The following is an 18,513-nucleotide window of genomic DNA, read 5'->3' on the forward strand; positions in this document are numbered from 1 at the left end:
TATATAAATGTTTTAACTGAAAATTATTTAAGATTCAGAAAGTAAATTTGCTAGAAAGAGTTATTTATTCATCCAGAAAAATATAATAGAATTATTGTATAAAATAATTTAAAAGTTTCTTACTGTTAAATACTATTAAAATTTGAAACTGAGTTTGAGACAAAGATTTCCCACTAAAAATAGCTTTATAGTAAGTAAAATACAGGTTTAAAAAAGTTTATAATTTTATTGTTTTATGAACTTATGCATGTTTTAAGCCATTAGTTAGTCATAAAATATGATTTTAAATGAACTGATTAAACAGATCTCTTCAGACTAAAAATCCCAAATGAATGAGATATGAACTATTAAGACTATACAGATAGAAACATCTGTATAATTACAGTTTTAAAATAATTTTTATATTCAAATTTGATGTCATAATTTTCAATTAAAATCTAAATGTCACAGTTACCAAATATTTGCATACCACTTTTGTTTGTAAGATGGTACCTGATTATCTATATTATGATGTAAAATAATCATCAAACTTCTATCATTATTTTAAAGGATACAGCTTAAATTACTTAAATCTGTAGCTATTATCTCTCTTCAGTATAATTAGTTTGATAAATTGAATCTTAATATTGAGTTTGCTTCTTTATAAAAAATAACCACATACTTTTATTACTATTTTTCCACAATAAGTAGATACAATACCTTGGTTTTCATTGACTTTAATCATTGTTGCTTTTTTGCAAAAAGTTTGTCTTGGTTTTTGTTGGCATGCCCATGTGACCTCGCTGCTAATTTTGTGAAAACAAAGGGTGACCCACATGTTTTCCTGCTAAGTATGGCATTGTTTCTTATTGTGTGAGCATTACCCCATACATATAGTGAAACAATTCCATTGCTTTCCTTTCTTTTTAGCTCCATCATGAGCCCAAACAAAGTTTCCAGAGTCAGCAGCCCTTCAAATGCTATGTTAAATGTTCATTTATTCTTTACATTAGTCTTTTATATTCATTTCTTATTGTTTTTAGTATTAAACACTATATTTATTCTCTATAAAATGTTTCTGGTACGTATTTTGTAGTGTCTAGAATGAATTAATTGGATTTATATTGATTCGTACAGAAATAATTGCTTTGGTTTTCGGTGGTTTCGGATTTTGCCGATTGTTTTCAGACAGATTATCGACGAAAACCGAGGTATCATTGTATAGCATTTTATTAATGTTTATATTTAGTTTTGTTTAATAGAAAATATATCAAACAAAAACAATTAGCAAGAATCCTTACTCCTTATGAAGGACTTTAAAAACATCTGGATATATCTTAATTGTTATTAATTTAATAAACAACAACTTTACCAGAAAACTGGAACTGTATGTGTAGAGTAGAGAATCACACTCTACTGTGATTCTGTTATTAATTTAAAAATAAATTTGAAATGAATAAATAAAGTAATACTGAAACTATAAATCTCTTTAATCTTGGAAAATCCCATTTTTGAAAAATATTTCTTTGTAGTGTCTTCTTCATATTAATAAATACAGTCGACTCCCCTATAACACAGTAGATACGTTCCACTTTATAAGAATTTCACGTTGTAGGAATCCTTAAATACATGAGCCAATCACAGCCCGGCACATGTGCAGTTTACGGACTACGGCTGTTTGAAAAGTTTTCTTCCATAAAATTAACTGGTTCTAGACTAATTTGACTCAATATTTCCAAAACACGTATAATTTTTTGGGAATAATCCGTATAAACTATGCTATAAACAAAAAATTGTAGAATTACTTACTGAGTGTGCACCGTTCAATGACGCCATTGCTTAAGCTTGTTTTCGTTGTGGAGCAGCGCATCGAATGGCAGGCGCGTTTCTGATAAGTTATTTTTCTGCGAAAAATTTGCTGAACTTTGGAGACATCATTAATAGAAATAATTTTTATGACCGTTGAATAAGAAATGTTTCTTTCACAAGAAATGTATAAAATTACAGTACTGTATTAGACTTACAGTACCTAATTTATAAAGTGTACAGATGATAGTAAACTCAACTTACCCGCCTAAACTCTCTGTAGCGTGTAAGTAGTTCGGCTGCTTGTCCACTATTGGTCCAGATTTAACCAATCCTGTCGCGACACAAGTCAGCAATGACATTTTATGAGTCTCTTTTAGTGTCTTTATACAAATACGGTCGCAATTTTTTTGCAGTGATATACGAATCCACATTATATGAACCTGCATTATAGGGGGGTCGACTGCAGTACAATTATTGAGTAATCTAATTTACACATCTTTATTACCATACTTTATGAAAATGATGTCACAGATATTTTTATTAGATCTCTCTTAAAACTGCTTACTATAATTTTATCTGATTCAAACTGAAGAAAATCAATTGTCATGTCCTCCATTGTATTAATTTAAATATTTTTAAAATTTTTCAATATTTTCATTCAACAAATGAAGGCTTGTGTCGAATAATGTTGCAATTGCCAAAATAACCAAATGGAGATTGTTATAATAATTGTGCACTGCAAAACAATGCAGCAAATAGTACATTTACTATTAAAAAAAATCTAACTGGCTATGATAAAAACATGCATTTAACTTATCAACTGCATGGAAAGACATTGCATGTACAGTGGTGCCTTGTATAACGTATGCCTTGAATAATGGACGCTGTGAACAACAAACTTTCTGTTTGGCCGTTATGTGACTTGAGCAATGGACTGGCTGCAAACAAAGGAATTTCCATTTGACAGTTACGTGAGGCAAACAATGGACTTTCTGTGAACAAGCACGAATGATGTTTCCACTCTTTTGCCGTTGCCAATAACAATCTGCTATTTTTAGAATATATTATTAGTATATCTGAAGTACAGAGCTCCCATTGGAATTCAGCTTGCTCCCTTGTTTATTACATACATCACCTCAGTGCAGGGTATTTACATTTATTCAAGTGTTGTGCAAATCATGGCTTCTAAAAAAAACAGAAAGGTGATTTCAATTGAAACAAAGCAAGAAACCATCAGAAGGAGTGAAAGTTAACAAGGACTTCCTTGTCAAATGGGGAGAGGTTCAGGAGTTTACCAACACTCACTATCCAAACACAGCTGAGGCCACCAGTATCAATGATCTCTACAATGACACCCTTGCCCGTCATTTCCGACAGGTGTTGAAGAAGAGAGAGAAACAGACCACCTTGGACATGTTTTTCAAGAAGCCAGTTTCCAAAAAACAAAGGATGGAACAAGAGGAGTTGACCATGCAAGCCCCAGTAGCCTCTCCAGAATCTGACTCCAATTAAAAAACAATAAAAAGAGACCTGCTGCAATGTGTAAAAAGTGTGTCTGTATGAAAGTGTTCCTCCACCTCCTCTTCTCAACATCTGACTACCTGGTATAATTGGTAACTGCTCCATTTTTTTTTTTTATGGTACAGTACAGTTATTTTATGCTGCAGAACAAATTAGATGTTTTAACATGTATTTCTATGTGAAAATGTGTTTTGTATAACGGACTTTTCACTTAATGGACGTGCACCTGAAACGGATTAAATACATTATACAAGGTACCACTGTATATAGAAAATGGAAGATGAGAAGGTATTCACTCTCACCTCTTCAGAGCTGTGAGTGCAAAAATTAGGAAAGAAAAGGTATCATCTACCCTGAAATTGAAATCATAAGAGATTGAAAATGCAGAGGGAGTCAGGAAATGAATAAGGTCCCAGAGTGAGATGAGCGGAAAAACATTGCATGCACCATGCTGTGAAGTTTGCAGCATGACACATGCAACACATGCAAATGATATAAAGAACCTCAGTATTTTTATAAAAATTTTTCTGATATCAAAACATCTTAAAATTTTCTCAATGATGTAAGTTCAGATTACATCCAATGACTCAACTGTCATTAGAATACAATGCTCCCATCATGATTTACAGCCACAAGATGCATTTTACTTACTGCTGTCAATGAGAAGTCATGCACATAATACAGTTGACTCCCCATAACACTGTTGATTAACCTGTTTTATATGAATTCCATGTTGTACGAGTCACTTAAATTTTACAAATACATATGCCGGGCTGTGAACGGCTCACGTATTTGTAAAATCTAAGTGACTCGTACAACATGGAATTCATATAAAATGGAATAATCAACAGTGTTAAAGGGGGGTTGACTGTAAAGTTTCAAATTCCTTTAATGGCTTCTAGAACATTCATCTGTCAAATGCAACAGTAGGCAATCCTAATGAAAAGTGCAAAGAAGAATGACCTACTTTCCATGTGCAAGTTTCTGACTTTTACAGATCTTTAAAGTCTGATGATGAAAGTAATAATACTGACTAAATCTAAATAAAGCATAACTTTCCATTCGACAATCTGTGCTTTTATTAATGGTATTTTCATGCTTGGCTAGTGAGAGAAATTATATCATATGAAATGTTTTTCCATTAACACAAATTTTTGTTAAGTGCCCTAAAACATGCAGCTTATAAAATGCTGTCATAAATAAGAAATAAGAACATCTATTTTAAGAGAAATGTGTACTTTAAAGTCAAAACCTCATCTTGAAACCAAGATATATTAAACTTTTAATGTTGCATGTGATAAAGCACTTGCAACTTTTTTCCATTACACAGAGTGCTTTACTCACATTTTCTAATGTGTTCACGATGAAAATGACCCAATTTTTTGCATCAATATAATTCCATTCTTTAACTGAAATCTTCTTTAACTGAAATCTGTCATTGTTTCAACTGTTGCAGTGCAATTTAGTTTTTCTGGAAACCTATTTTGTTGCAAGCAACAATATTTGATACAAGTCTTCAAATATTCACAAGTATAAAGTTATTTGCATAAACTCTTTTCCTATAATTAAATATAAATTTACAATGTGCAAAATGCATGCATTTTTCATAACAATTGTTAAAGTAAATAATTTCAAAGACAAAATAAAAATAAATAATGATGCAAGTTCAAATGGGTTAGAAGTTGAGATATATCCAAGTTTCAAGAACAGACCTCTAGCCCCAGGGGGTGTAGCCATAATTACAGATGAAATTAAATTGAGATTAGAAGGAACAGCAGTCAAAGTCATAAACAGTTGAGGTCAGGATAAAAAAAGAGAGGGAAATCACAGAAGAGATGAAGAATGAAGAAATAAAATCCTGTTGAGATGTAGTTCATCTGCAAAAGATAAAATGCAAGATACTTCTTTACATGCAACTTTCTTTCATGCTCTTCAAAAAATTAAACTATTGATATATATATATATAAATAATATATATAAATATATAAAAAATAATTNTAAATATGGCTTTCTTATAATTTACACAAAATTCAAATAAATAGATTGACAATTACAACATATCTTAACAATATTTGTTTTTACCTGTGGTTGATATTCGCATATTACACCGAAATTCATTCGATATTAGTTGTCGCCCTTTCTTTCCGAACAAATTTTCACAAAGTCATCTTAGCAATATTATCCAAACTGCCAATTTACATAGAACATACTTAAAGCAATTACATTAATTGTACAAACTAGTAATTATTATTTGTATTACTTACAATTCATAAAGACATACGATTTAAGTTGTAGCTTTTGGTTAAACCGCTCCTGTGTACAATTTCCGTAACTACGCTATTTGGCAAACTAATTTACATATTTACTTGAGCTGATTTTTTGAACCGATTTCTGTATATAATAGAAGTTGGTATATAAACATGAATTATTATATTAAACTTAACATGACTTATTACTTTACCTATATTTATCTATTCATAAACGTTAAACTTAGATGATTTTCTTCGTAATTACGACCAATCAGCTTCAACTTAGTTACAATATTTTCATCCAGTTTTCGTTAATTTTGATGCTTAAATTTTTATTTATACAATTATTATTTTTGTTTTTAATAATCTCGACACTCTCTTTGAATTTTCTGTTGTATGTTTTCTTCTCTTTGTGTAGAATCTGTGTATTAGCTTTATCTATATTGCAGTTGTTTAGTACACAATGATCATGGAATACAGAGTTTAATCGGTGGTACTTTATCGTCGACCTTGTTTGTTCTCCAAGTTGTATATGAAATATGAAATTGTCCATCCTGTACGACAACTGTACAATAGTGGTTTGTGTTTTATGGTATGTTTTTAAAAAAATTTTTTTAAAAAAACAGTTTATCTACTCGCGTATTTTTGTACAAATTTTCTCATGTTTTATTTTTTATGTCTAGTTGGCTGAAGAGGGGCCAATGCCCGAAACGCGAAATGTAAAAGGCGTCCCAACTGAATAAATAGTCAATAAGTTGCCAAGTGTTGATATATGTCACCTTAGTGTGTCTGCAAAGAAACAGCTTAATAACAACAACACGGTTTCATCAGAATCAAATGTAGCAAGATGTGTTAGTTCCAATACCTGTTTTTTTCGTATTTACCACATTTCTGATCTTGCTCATTAAGAAGTCTCTCAGGTGGCAAAAACATGGCTCTAGTTTGATTGAGAGGTATAAGGCCTTGAAATCTACTACCATCATGTAACTTCCTTCTTTTAATTTCATATTTTTCATTTTCTGTAGCATTTTTTAAAGGTTTTTGTGTCAACGTGTAAGGATAAAAATTGTCTCTCTCTTTTGCAGTAATTATTTTAAAATTTATTTTTAATTAACAAATTAATTTGAATATATATATTTTAATTGCTAACTTAATCTAATAAAATCTACAAAATAATTATATATCATTTATTAAAATTATCATGAAAACTCAATCTAATTTTTGATTCAGTTTTAAATTATACATCTACTGTTAAAATATCAGAACAATATTCAATTAAAATAAAGAAATATACATTAAAGCAGATACCACAATTTTAATATCAATTGACTGTTTTGCTATAACTATTTAGAACACAATGTATTCCAAATACTCATAGCATAAAGATAACAGTTGTATTTTGTCAAAAACCATTTGAAATACTTTTTATTAATGTTTGTTGCATATTTGATTTACTTTACACTATAAAGTTTCAAGAAAGATCAATTAATACAGGAGAGAAAAATCAGCACAATGAAGTTATAGACATTGAGCTTCAGTTCTTAGTAATAAAACAAACTTACATTTAACAATGATATTTCTTCAGTGTGTCAACTAGGTTGAAGAAAAAAAATCTTCCTGACCTGATGCCAATTTTCATTACTCTAACTTTGTAAAAGCACTTTTTGTTATACTATCAATACATAATAAAATTTCCTTTGTCTTTTCAAATCAGCCATCTTACTTAACAATTTAAAAGTTAATCTCCAAAACACTATTTATACTAGTTATGGTTGAAGGATGAATAAAGGAATAGAATAAAAACAAATAAAATGATAATGACAGAGAAAAAAATCCAGCAAAGAGCAGCTTAACTTTCCCAGCAACATTAAAAATTGTGTGGGGGCAACATCTGTTATGTTATTTTATTAAAAAATTTAATTTTTAGTTATTATAGAATGGAAAATAGCTTAATTTTGAGGATAGGGACAGGTTTAATTTATTTAGTATTCAAAACGTTCAAAATCATGGCATTCCATATTTGAAACAATAGTGAACCTGAAGCAAATCTTGGTAAGGAATCAAAAACGTTTGTTCATTTGGTGTATGCGTATCTTACCAGAAATCTAAAGGTTTAGAAGTAATAATTATATACTGTCGAAAGTACTCACAAAATAAATTATTTTTGTTATGCTGACAATGTCACAATAAATAATTCTCATTTTAATTTACATTGCTTCCAACTGACTTCCTACAGATTCTAAGATATATACAAATTCAGAATTTTTATATATTCTATTATTAGTCACACCGGTGTGAAAATTTTCAAAGATCTGCAATGGTGTGACACAGTGCAAGTTTAGTTTTTGGGCAATAAACAGACAATTTGCAAGCAATGTTGTCAGCAAAATCTGGTGTTTTACACCCAGATTTTACAATATTTTAAGCCAGTTAACAATTTGGTAACAAATTTTTCAATCTGGTAATTTTTCTATATTATTATAACATTGTACATGTAACATTACAAATATTAAGACTGCAACAATTTAACAAAAAGGTAAAGTGATTCTAAGGACAGATGAATTTAATGTCCGTTTCTCAGATGTCCAGTATACAAGCTGGGGACCTTACACTTGTCCATCCCCTGACCAAGCGATCACTTCCCCTTCGTGACCCCCTCATTTCTCTGAATTCTCGACCATTCCAGATGTGGAGTTAAGGGGAGGGGTGCTAATGAGTAGCAGATTTTAAACTCTGCTTACACCACCCTTCTTAGCCCTGTCTTCACCCGTTATGATACAACTTTATATTGGTGAGGTGAGCTATTTTCTTAGTTCCACTTTCCGTTCTATATATCACATTTTTAGGAATGTTGTCATAGTATATTACTTTATCGACCAGATAAGGTCCTTTAATGTTTGGATGTTTTCCTCTCATACCACTTTGAACTAAAATCCTGGATCCAACATTAATGTTTACCAAAAATCCTACATGCTTCCTATGATAATATTTTTTGATGGAGTCTCGATATTCCTTCGTTGTTCTTCGGTACGCTCCTTTTCATATGATTGTAGATCTATAATACCGAATTCGCTGCCGGCCTCTAGCTTAACAACTGTACGTTGCCATTTGAATAATGGAGAGCAACCTAAATAAGAGTTTTAGCTGCGATTTTTGTAGCAAACTGCAGCATCCAAGCAACTTTTCCACCCGCCTTTGAAATCTGGATAGCAATTAAAAAATTTCTTGAGATCCCGTATCTTTCTCTCACACACTCCATTTCCTGCAGCACGATAAGGGAATGTGATTTTTAATGAGATATTCCTGTCTCTGGCCCATTGCTTGAAACTGTCCGACTTAAAGATAGATCCGCAATCGCTGATGATAGTAGTTACCTTATTGAATAATGGTAATTTATCCAAATAATGGATGACACTACGCACATCCTCCTTCATAGCTTTAGCATACGTTATCCATGTAGCTTTGTCTATGACCACTAGAAATGATTTAGTCATTCTTACCCCTTTGCTTCGTTTCTGAACCTCTGCAAAATCAATGTGTACCGTATTGAATGGTATTTTCGATTGTGGGGGCAAATAGAGTTGGTCTTGACAGGGTCGGTATTTAAACTTGACGGATTGACATATCAGACAGGTCTGCACGTAACGTTGGATACTTTGTCTCATGTTAGGCCACCAGAACCGTGCCCTTAATTTATAATAAGTCCTCCAAAACCCATCATGACCCCCACTGTCCGGATCATCATGATACCGCTTCATAATGCGGTTTTGAATATTTTTTGGGACAATCAACTGGCCATTCTTGGTCTTCTGCCACTTGTGTTTGTCGATTTGGTGGACAGGCATAGATTTCACAAGGGGACACAATCTGGAGATGGCATCTGCATCTGTTTTAGCTAGTAAGACTTCCTGCTTATCAAAATTCCAACAGATATTAAGTTTTCCCAATGTGTGAATCCCTAGCAAAAGTTCATAGTGTTGGGTTTGATCTCTAAACTTTATAGTGGCCAAAACACCTTTATATACTGTGCATGCCCCATTAAATGATTTTAAGACTATGTATTGGATGGGATTTTAGTTTGCATTTATCTACTAGTTTAGGACTAATTAAGTTGACTGTGAATCCTGGATCAAGAAAAACTGCACATTGCACGTTATTCACTTCCATTGAGAAAATACGAGGATCATTATGATCCGTGAATAAACAATGGTCCGATTTTGTCAGAGGGATCAGCAAACCCTTCTTTACTCGTTTTTTTGCATCGTCCCTATTTTCCAGATTCTCATCCAAATAGTTTCTACCAGAAGAGAGACCATTATCAATTTCATTCAGAGAGGTGAAACTTCAGTTACCATGCATATTATTCCTTTTTTCGATTTTCCTCGGTACCGATTTTTTGGTAGCCAATTTGCTCAATCCAACACGTAAGTCTTCTTTATCATTCAAATTGTGTTGTAGAAGAATAGCTTGCGTATCCGCAGGTAGTCCACGCATTACCATAGTGATAAAGCTTTGTTCCCCAATATCCAGATATGCAAGTTGGATACGCCGTTGTTTTTCAAAATAATATTCTAACAGTGAACCTCCACGATATTCCCACGTATCCGCTGATATGGACAGTTGGATTTGAGTCTGTCCGAATGCACTAAGAAAAGAGTTTTTCCATTCCTCCCAATTTTTATCGCCCCTATCTAGTACTCGAGAATTGTACCATTTTACGGCAATTCCTTCCAAATAATTTCGAAGGTTATGGATCTTTTGTTCGTCTGTAATCCAATTGCGAGATGCACACGCGTGTTCGTATGAAATTATCCAAATACGCACTTCCTCCAATTTTCCATCATATTTTTCTATGTTGATCGTATCGCGTGATGGGTTTAGTGACATTTTTTTGAGGGTTTGCTGAAAAGAGTTCATAATCTTCAACGTCTTGGCTTGTTGGTTCATGTACAGCTTTTGCAATTGAACCATTTGTGCCAACACATCCGACTTAGGGTCATGCGAACTGTCCGCAGGAGGAGTACTGTCCAAAGCGGCCAGTCTTAATAAAGTTTTATCTAGATAGAGCTCACCTTCTGTCTCCGATAATGAAATAGTTAGTGTCCAGTAATTCATCATCGTCCGGATAGCAGTTTGAAAAACTGATGAGGACGAAATTGTGGGATGATTTTCGATTCCTTGAAATTCTTGATCGACTTCCGTCTATTTGTCTTCCCCATCTACTTGATATCGAAAGATAATGTAGGAGTCTTCGATCTTCTGTACCAAGAATTTGAAAAGCATAATTCTACTTCTACTTCAAAACTATATAAACTTAACTGTGTACAGAGATCCTGTCGGCTGTGCCATTTTGTAACATTACAAATATTAAGACTGCAACAATTTAACAAAAAGGTAAGGTGATTCTAAGAACGGATGAATTTAACGTCCAGATGTCCAGTATACAAGCTGGGGACCTTACACTCCTCCATCCCGACCAAACTATCACTTCCCCTTCATGACCCCCTCATTTCTCCAAATTCTTGACCATTCCAGATGTGGAGTTAAGGGGAGGGGTGCTAATGAGTAGCAGATTTTAAACTCTGCTTACATTATTCAAGGCATATTTGACTTTTTTCATAAAAACAGGGCTGCAGTCAGGCATAAGCAAACTAGGTATGTTTGCATATGCCCCAGATCTGAAAGGACCCTGTAAATTGATCTGTAAACTTATTTCTTTATACAGTAGAATTTTGTTTTAACAGATTGCAGAACAACAGGTTTTTCCCCAGGTCCCACCAATGTAATTTTACCTCCTTTTAGTGAATCCATAACTAAGAATAATGGACTTTTTTCTAACCCCATTTATTGTAAACTTTAAATTTTTCAACATTTATTTAATATTTGGGTATTTCCAGGAATTTGTAGACTTCGATGATGCATTTATTACATCTGGATATCTATGAAAGAATTGTATGAAGAGAGTTGACATGATGATACAATTGAGGAACCACTTGATGAATATTCTAATGCTAATCCAAGTATAGTGATAAAATTTAGCATAACAATCAAGTCTTTCTAAGTCATGAAAACCTTCCTGAGTAGTTTCAGCATAAATGAATAGAATGTACAGGTACGTGACATTACTAATATCAAGCAGTTGTATTCAATAGGCAGAAAAGCAGCATTAAAACAAATCAAGATAAATGAGTTTTTAAACAAATCTTGAAGTCAACTGAAGTACTAATGAGCATATGTAATTTGCCTCTTTGTGCTTACAATATGTACAGTTTCTGTCAGCTTTGTTGTACACATATACAGCATAATATACAATCTTGTAACATATCTGTTTTTATACGTAGAATAAAGAATAGAGATCTCAAGTTACTAAACAATTTCAAGTACAGGTAACCCCCGTATAACACGGGAGTTACGTTCCAGAAAATTGCCGTGTTATGCGAATCCATGTTATACGAAACAAAGAACTAGTGCGAAAAGGGGGGTTAGATTCCAAAAATTAAAAAAAACATGTTAAATCCTTATTTAAATCGGATTTAGTATTCATTCTTTTCATAGGTAAAATACTTATTTATTATTTAAGTAAATATTTTACCAGAGGATTATTCATTTTATGATGATGATCTCAGCATGAGCATCATCAACTGGTAACAGTTTGTGGGTGCGTTTGTTAATAGCGGTCGCTCTGCAACAGGAGTGCGTTGCTGTTTGTAGGCATTTAGGAACAACAGTGAAAGAAAGTTGACGGCGCCCGCACTTTCAATAGTATCATGTGGAAAACTCTATAATTCTAAAATGAGCTTTTAGAGGCAAAAGAAGGGTCCCAATTGTATAATTTTAACCATTAAATGGATTATTGTTGAAAGAGCATTCAAAGTAGCCAAGAAAACAATTAGAATGCTTGCGCGGAGTTTTGCAGAGGTATAAAAGAACGCACCCTTTATTGCATTTTATGTTATACGAGGGTTTTACCCAATTCCTGAACCGTGGGTGTTAAGAGTGAACCCGTGCTATAAAAGCACCGTGTTACACGGGGGATGTTCCCAATTCTCGAACCGTGTTAGAGTGAATCCGTGCTATACAAGTGCCGTGTTATACGGGGGTTACCTGTACATGTACGGGGTCAAAAAACATTTTTTCGAATAACAGATATTTTCCTTGGTATGTGGGAAATCCATTGTTTGCAACATAACAAATTATTGAAAAAATACTTGCTTTTTGAAGGTCCAAGCAATCCATCAAAACAAGATTCTACTGTATTTGAATTTAAATGGTAAGAAGCAAATATCTGTATTGGTTTAAAAATTATTGGTATCAGACTATCAGCAGAATTTAGTACTGTATCACCTCTATTAAATTACATAATACATACATATACTCATATACATATGTGTATGTATGTCTTGTTTATAAAATTGTACTGCCACCTGTTCTTATCAGCATAGAGGCATGAAGGAGTACATGTCGAGAGTTGATATTTGGCACAGAGTATTAGGTGTCCAAATCATTTGCGCATAAAAAAATCCAGACTCATAGGTAGTCAGGAGACTGAGAATCGAGTCAAAATAAAATACAAAATGGCGACCCTCTTCTGCAAACAGGCAAAACAGCCACCTCACCCCACCGAAGTCAAGTAGGGAGAGTACCATAAACAGTCATTCTAAGAAGTGAACTCTGACCTTAGGACTGAACACACAGTTTCTTCTAAGTTAAATAAAATTTGTAATCTAATTTTGTAAATTTGGGAGTGCTTCAAATATGACATTAAAACAGTTTTATGTCATTACAAGTGGGCTTTTTTTAACATTATCTAGTATAGTAAAATCATAGGACTGATAAAAATTTGATGTTATATTAGGGTTGTCGTTACATTCGATGACATTATAATCAGGTTAAACTGTATACTGTTTGTGCAAAATAAAAAAATAATTTAGGACGATACAATAGCCACGATTATTTTTATCAAAAACGGGAACTTTTCATTACGCATCGACAAAAATTCAACCCGGGCTGACACGCAACAGAGAAATTTTGAATTTAGATAAGTTAATTTCATCAAAGATGCATCGTGGATGATCTCATGGTCGTGGCCGGCAAAGTTTGAACGATTGCACCCAAAAGCAGCGATAGCAAAGAAGATAGGAGAATGAGAACGAGACCTGCCTTGAGCATCAAAGTGATTCCGNTTATACGAAATAACATGTTAATAAAGTTTTATTTCTGGAGGTTCATTTTATCGAAATATATATATTTTGTTGGAAGTTTGATTATTATACTACAAATGTTACATACCTTCGTTTCACCGTATCCACACACACGTTGAGATTTAACTCAAATCTGTGCTGTCTGGCCGTTTTAAAAGGGTTCTCCTGACTTCTTAATTTTAGACTTTCATCTTCTTCTGGGGTTGTAAGTCGCGGTCGACCCGTCTTCTTCTTAGGCGACAGAGAACCCGTGTCGTTATGTTGTCGCACGATCTTCGAAACAACACGAGTAGATATTTTAAAATAACGGGCTATTTCTACTAAGGTTCTCCCTTCATTTCTATGTTTGACAATAAGCTCTCTGATCTCTTTTGACAATGGTTTAGCCATTTTGCTTCGGCAGAGATTTCAGTATCGCTGCAGTATTTATATCATTTCAGTCCATAAGTTCAGCCCACTTTTATGACGTTGCGACCGTTAGGCTGATGACGTAGACTGTCGGCTTTTCCGGGTTGGTCGAAGCTCTCGCGTAATTTACAGAAGTCACACCTACTTTCTCTGAATGGGTAAATCAAGCCGTGGACAGAGTGGGCAACTGGACAAGGCTCTGATATCTCTCCCCGTGTAACTTGGTTTAAATTGTAAACGTGACTTAACCCGCGTAACCAGGCTACCAGGCTCAAATTACCGATATACGTGACTGAACCCATGTTATCAGATTCAAATTGCCAGATACATGGTTCCAGTGACTTGTCCATTCTTTATTCCTTGATTTTCACTTTGTGTGGTTTTAATTCTGTATTTGTGCTGTAATTATCTTAATTTTCAGCCAAAATATTTATAAATATCTCGCAAATTAAAGAATTTATTAATAATATGGACTTTCTTGTCAGCCACACTTTGCATTAAGATTATTTTCCGTGAATCGTTACCGAACTATATGGGAATAGGAAATCAGAAAAAAACAAATATATCTAAGCGATCAATCTGCAAACAATGCAGTTAAATTTAAAANCGAAATGCATATGTGAAAAACAATAAAGGAGATTTTTAACCTGTAGAGCTGTGAGAAAGTCTACCGAAATTTTGTTCGGATTGAAGAGACATTTACCTATATAATACGTAATACAGCTACCATTAGAAAATTCAACAAAAACAAATATATCTAAGTGATCAATCTGCCAACAATGCAGTTAAATCTATATATATATATATATATATATATATAAATGGACGTGTATGTCCCTATATTTCTCTTTTCTGCAAAAACTACACATCGCACATGAATGGTGTTTGTATGTGGTAGTAGCCCCAAGTCTCCATTCGTGCATAGGGGTGGTCGCGTCTCGATAGCTATAAGGGTGCGGGAGATATGGGCTTGAAAGTGGTTGAAAGTGGAAGATTTTCTATTTCGATTTTAAAAATGTTCGAACCGTTTTAAATTCGAATTTACGAATAAATTCGATTATAGAACGATTGTAAACGTTCCAGAAAATTGATCAAATTGAAAATAGCTCGTTTGACTGGACGTCAACAGGAGACGTTCTGTCTGGAAACGGGGGACCTAATTCTTTCATTCTGTGAAAACGGGTAAGATTGGCTATAATGTAATTAAAGTAGAGCCTCGATTATCCGACCCCTCGGTTAACCGATTGTCTTAGTCGGCAAATTTCAAATGTCCGCTATTGATGTGGCGCTACAATATTTGGCTATGTCTTAGCTACTTTAATATTATTTTTACGTGTTTTAGCTGGCAACACTCATTCGATCATGAAAGGGAGCAAGTATTTAAACGAGGCTTAATTTTCTAATTTTTAACGATTCAATAGCGATTATTATTGTTTTAAAAAATTTTTGTTAGGCTTAACATGGAGGAAAATTCAACGCGAAGTAGGTTAATAGCGATATACTAATATACTAATTACATGGGATATAATAATATACTACACTAATAATCGATTTTTTCATACTTTTCGGTTATCCGCCCTTTCAATTATCCGACCAACCCCAGTCCCCAATTAGGTTGGATAATCGAGGCTCTACTGTATCTTAATCTTCACTATCGTTACTTTTTGCCCAGCGAAGAGGGTCCTTGCAGTTAAATTTAAAATAAAATTTATAACTTTTATAACGTTTAATTATTTTATGACTCTATTAACAAATGGTTAGGGAAAGGAGAGTAATAAAGCACTTAGCCGTTGTTGTCTTTAACGGTGGGGTGTGGGTGACAGTTCACTTGACTCTTTGTTTTGCGAAAGTAATAAATTTTCACTGACATTGTCACCCCTCTCTGGTAAAAATAACAAGTGGGAAGCAGTTGTTTTAAACGATAATAAAACACTTAGCAGTTTATTATAGAAATAAATTGACTTCTCCTGCTCTACTCACATTACCACAAAAGCAATAAACACTTAGCAATGGACTTTTAAAACACAATCTATTTTTCTCAGATTACAATGAAACCCAGGACAATCGGTGAAAGTTGAGATAATCTGATGGCAAGTGAAACCTGATATGTTTATTTTTTGCGTTTTTCGTATCGGATTACGTAAAAATAAATACTAAAAAAGCAATTTTGTCAATACACAAGTAATTTCTATCACTAGAAAAGAGAATAAAGCGCAGAATTAAAAAAAAAAAACTGTAGTTTCTTTATGCGATAGATAAAATTGAATTATTTCATATTAAAAACACTGGGTTTGAAAAAACCATGCGACTCAAGTAAGGGAACCATTCCTAGTGACTCACGCACGGTTAAAGCTGTATCGTATTTAATTATAGGAAAATAAACGTAAATATAACGTTATCAATAAAGGAAAGTATGAAAATTAAAGAAATAATCAGAATTTATGATAATCAGTGGACGCAATTTTACAATTTTAAAACAAAAATGGCTGACGCTACACAGGCAACAGAAGCGATCATCGATTAGTATTGTCAGCCTACAGGGAATGTTCAGGGTGGAAATAAACCCCTCTGAATCATTTTCCTAATCCCTATTATGGCCCAAACCGGACCGGTCCATCTCAAAACGCTTTGTTAATGAATAAAAGGATCTGACACTGTAAGTGATAAGCTGAATGCGCCCCTGGGTAAGCTTAAGACCAAGAACGAACTTTTTCTCTAAGCTGTACACCATGTTATTGCTCTCATTGAACTTTTGGAATTACAATAAATGAAATCCTGGTGGGCACACCCAACATTACCCTTCCTTTCCTTTCCTGCTATCCTCTCACCCCTTCTCCTGGCTTCTCGTTCCTCTTATACTTTCATTCTCTCCTTCCTTAGTGTGTCTATCTTTGAGTACAGCCACTTAAGTTTTCTCTCTACTATACACAACAGCTAGAAAACTAAAATTGAAAAAAATATCATAGATATGTGTGCATGTGCATCTATTTTGTTTAATATCTTGAGATGGGGTAATAATTAAGAAATAAAATTTGGCATGGTAACTTGTATATAAGGGGCATTGATGCTATTAAATTTTGGTAGTTAAAGGTCGAGGAGGTAAAGATGTAGATAGGGGTCATGTATAGTATTGTGGAGTTGGAGTCAGAGTTGGTTAAAATATTTTAACTCTGGCGACTCTGACTTTGAAGTTACTATCGGTAAAACATGAAGTAAGAAAAATACTTTTTAATTAATTAATATCTAAATTTCTTAAAAAAGTAGAAATTTCTTAGAAAACAGACACTTCAATAAATTCAGTTATCAAAATGATATTAATCCATAACAATCATTTCATAGCAAAATGCTGTGTGTATCTCATGTGACATGTGTTCAGTTAACGTAGTTCATTGTGTCACAGTACAAGAAAATTTGACAAATCAATAATGATACAATAAGTGAAAGACTTATACATGATGCAATTAAAACAATGATACTAAGGAGTAATGTGCATGTTCATGCACATTACTCCTCAGTATCACCATTTTAACACAATTAACGGAAAATGGCAAAGTTTCATCAAAATCAATCAATCAAATTTTGAGATCAAACTCAATATTATAAGCCACACAGAAGAGGCTTTGCCAACACTCCAGCTCAATAAAAGCTATTTTTTCAACAAAATCTCTTAAAAGCTGGGAAAGTTACACAACTTGTTGTTGGATTTTTTAAAAAGTAAGTTAATAAGGAATCAATCTTAAAATTATATACTCACGATTTTATCAAATTGTTCGTCGGAGGATGATAATGTTATTAACATGATTTTGGCCATGTGCCTGAAAATTAAAATAATTTATTTTGAAAATTAAATTTATCAATTTGAATATACAAAAATTCATTCGAAATACAGAGGAACCTCGCTTACCAAGCATAATTCGTTCCAGAATCTTACTCGTACTGTGAAACACTAGTTAAGCAAAACAATTTTTCCCATATAAATTAATGGAAAATATAATTTATCTGATAAACATGCCAAATTGTTGGGCTATGTAAAGGCTATAATTAAATATTAGAATTAATTAATTTGACTGGAGGTATACAGTTATTAAATTTTATTGTATTAAATTTAATAATTATAAATAATTAAGTTTTAATTTAGACATTTCTGGAATTTAATTTGGAATTGGTCATTAAATTTAATACAAGATTGCAGCATAACAGCCTACCTCTCATCAAATTAATTAATTTTTAATATTTAATTATATCCTTTACATAGCCCAAGAATTTGGCATATCGTTTGGCATGCTTATTATATAACGGGCTATGGTTGCTGATGTTTATACATAATATGTGTGAAAACAAAAATG

General features: G+C 33.1%; 1 protein-coding gene across 3 annotated transcripts in view; it reads right to left on the reverse strand.

The window, feature by feature from the left end:
- LOC111629708 overlaps nucleotides 1-5,222 on the reverse strand; it is a 92,306-nt gene extending 87,084 nt beyond the window's left edge. The window contains exon 1 of one of the 3 annotated variants that reach the window (XM_023373607.1): nucleotides 5,022-5,222. In XM_023373607.1, the coding sequence (XP_023229375.1) occupies nucleotides 5,022-5,097 (76 nt within the window). In that variant the 5' untranslated portion in view covers nucleotides 5,098-5,222. The remainder of the gene's footprint in view (nucleotides 1-5,021) is intronic. The other 2 variants (XM_023373611.1, XM_023373618.1) reach the window with 2 other exon arrangements.
- Between the last annotated feature and the right edge of the window lie 13,291 nt (nucleotides 5,223-18,513).

This window comes from Centruroides sculpturatus, unplaced genomic scaffold (genome assembly GCF_000671375.1).
Source record: "Centruroides sculpturatus isolate CEXI.00-Female unplaced genomic scaffold, Cexi_2.0 scaffold73, whole genome shotgun sequence".
In the NCBI taxonomy this organism is placed as follows: domain Eukaryota; kingdom Metazoa; phylum Arthropoda; class Arachnida; order Scorpiones; family Buthidae; genus Centruroides; species Centruroides sculpturatus.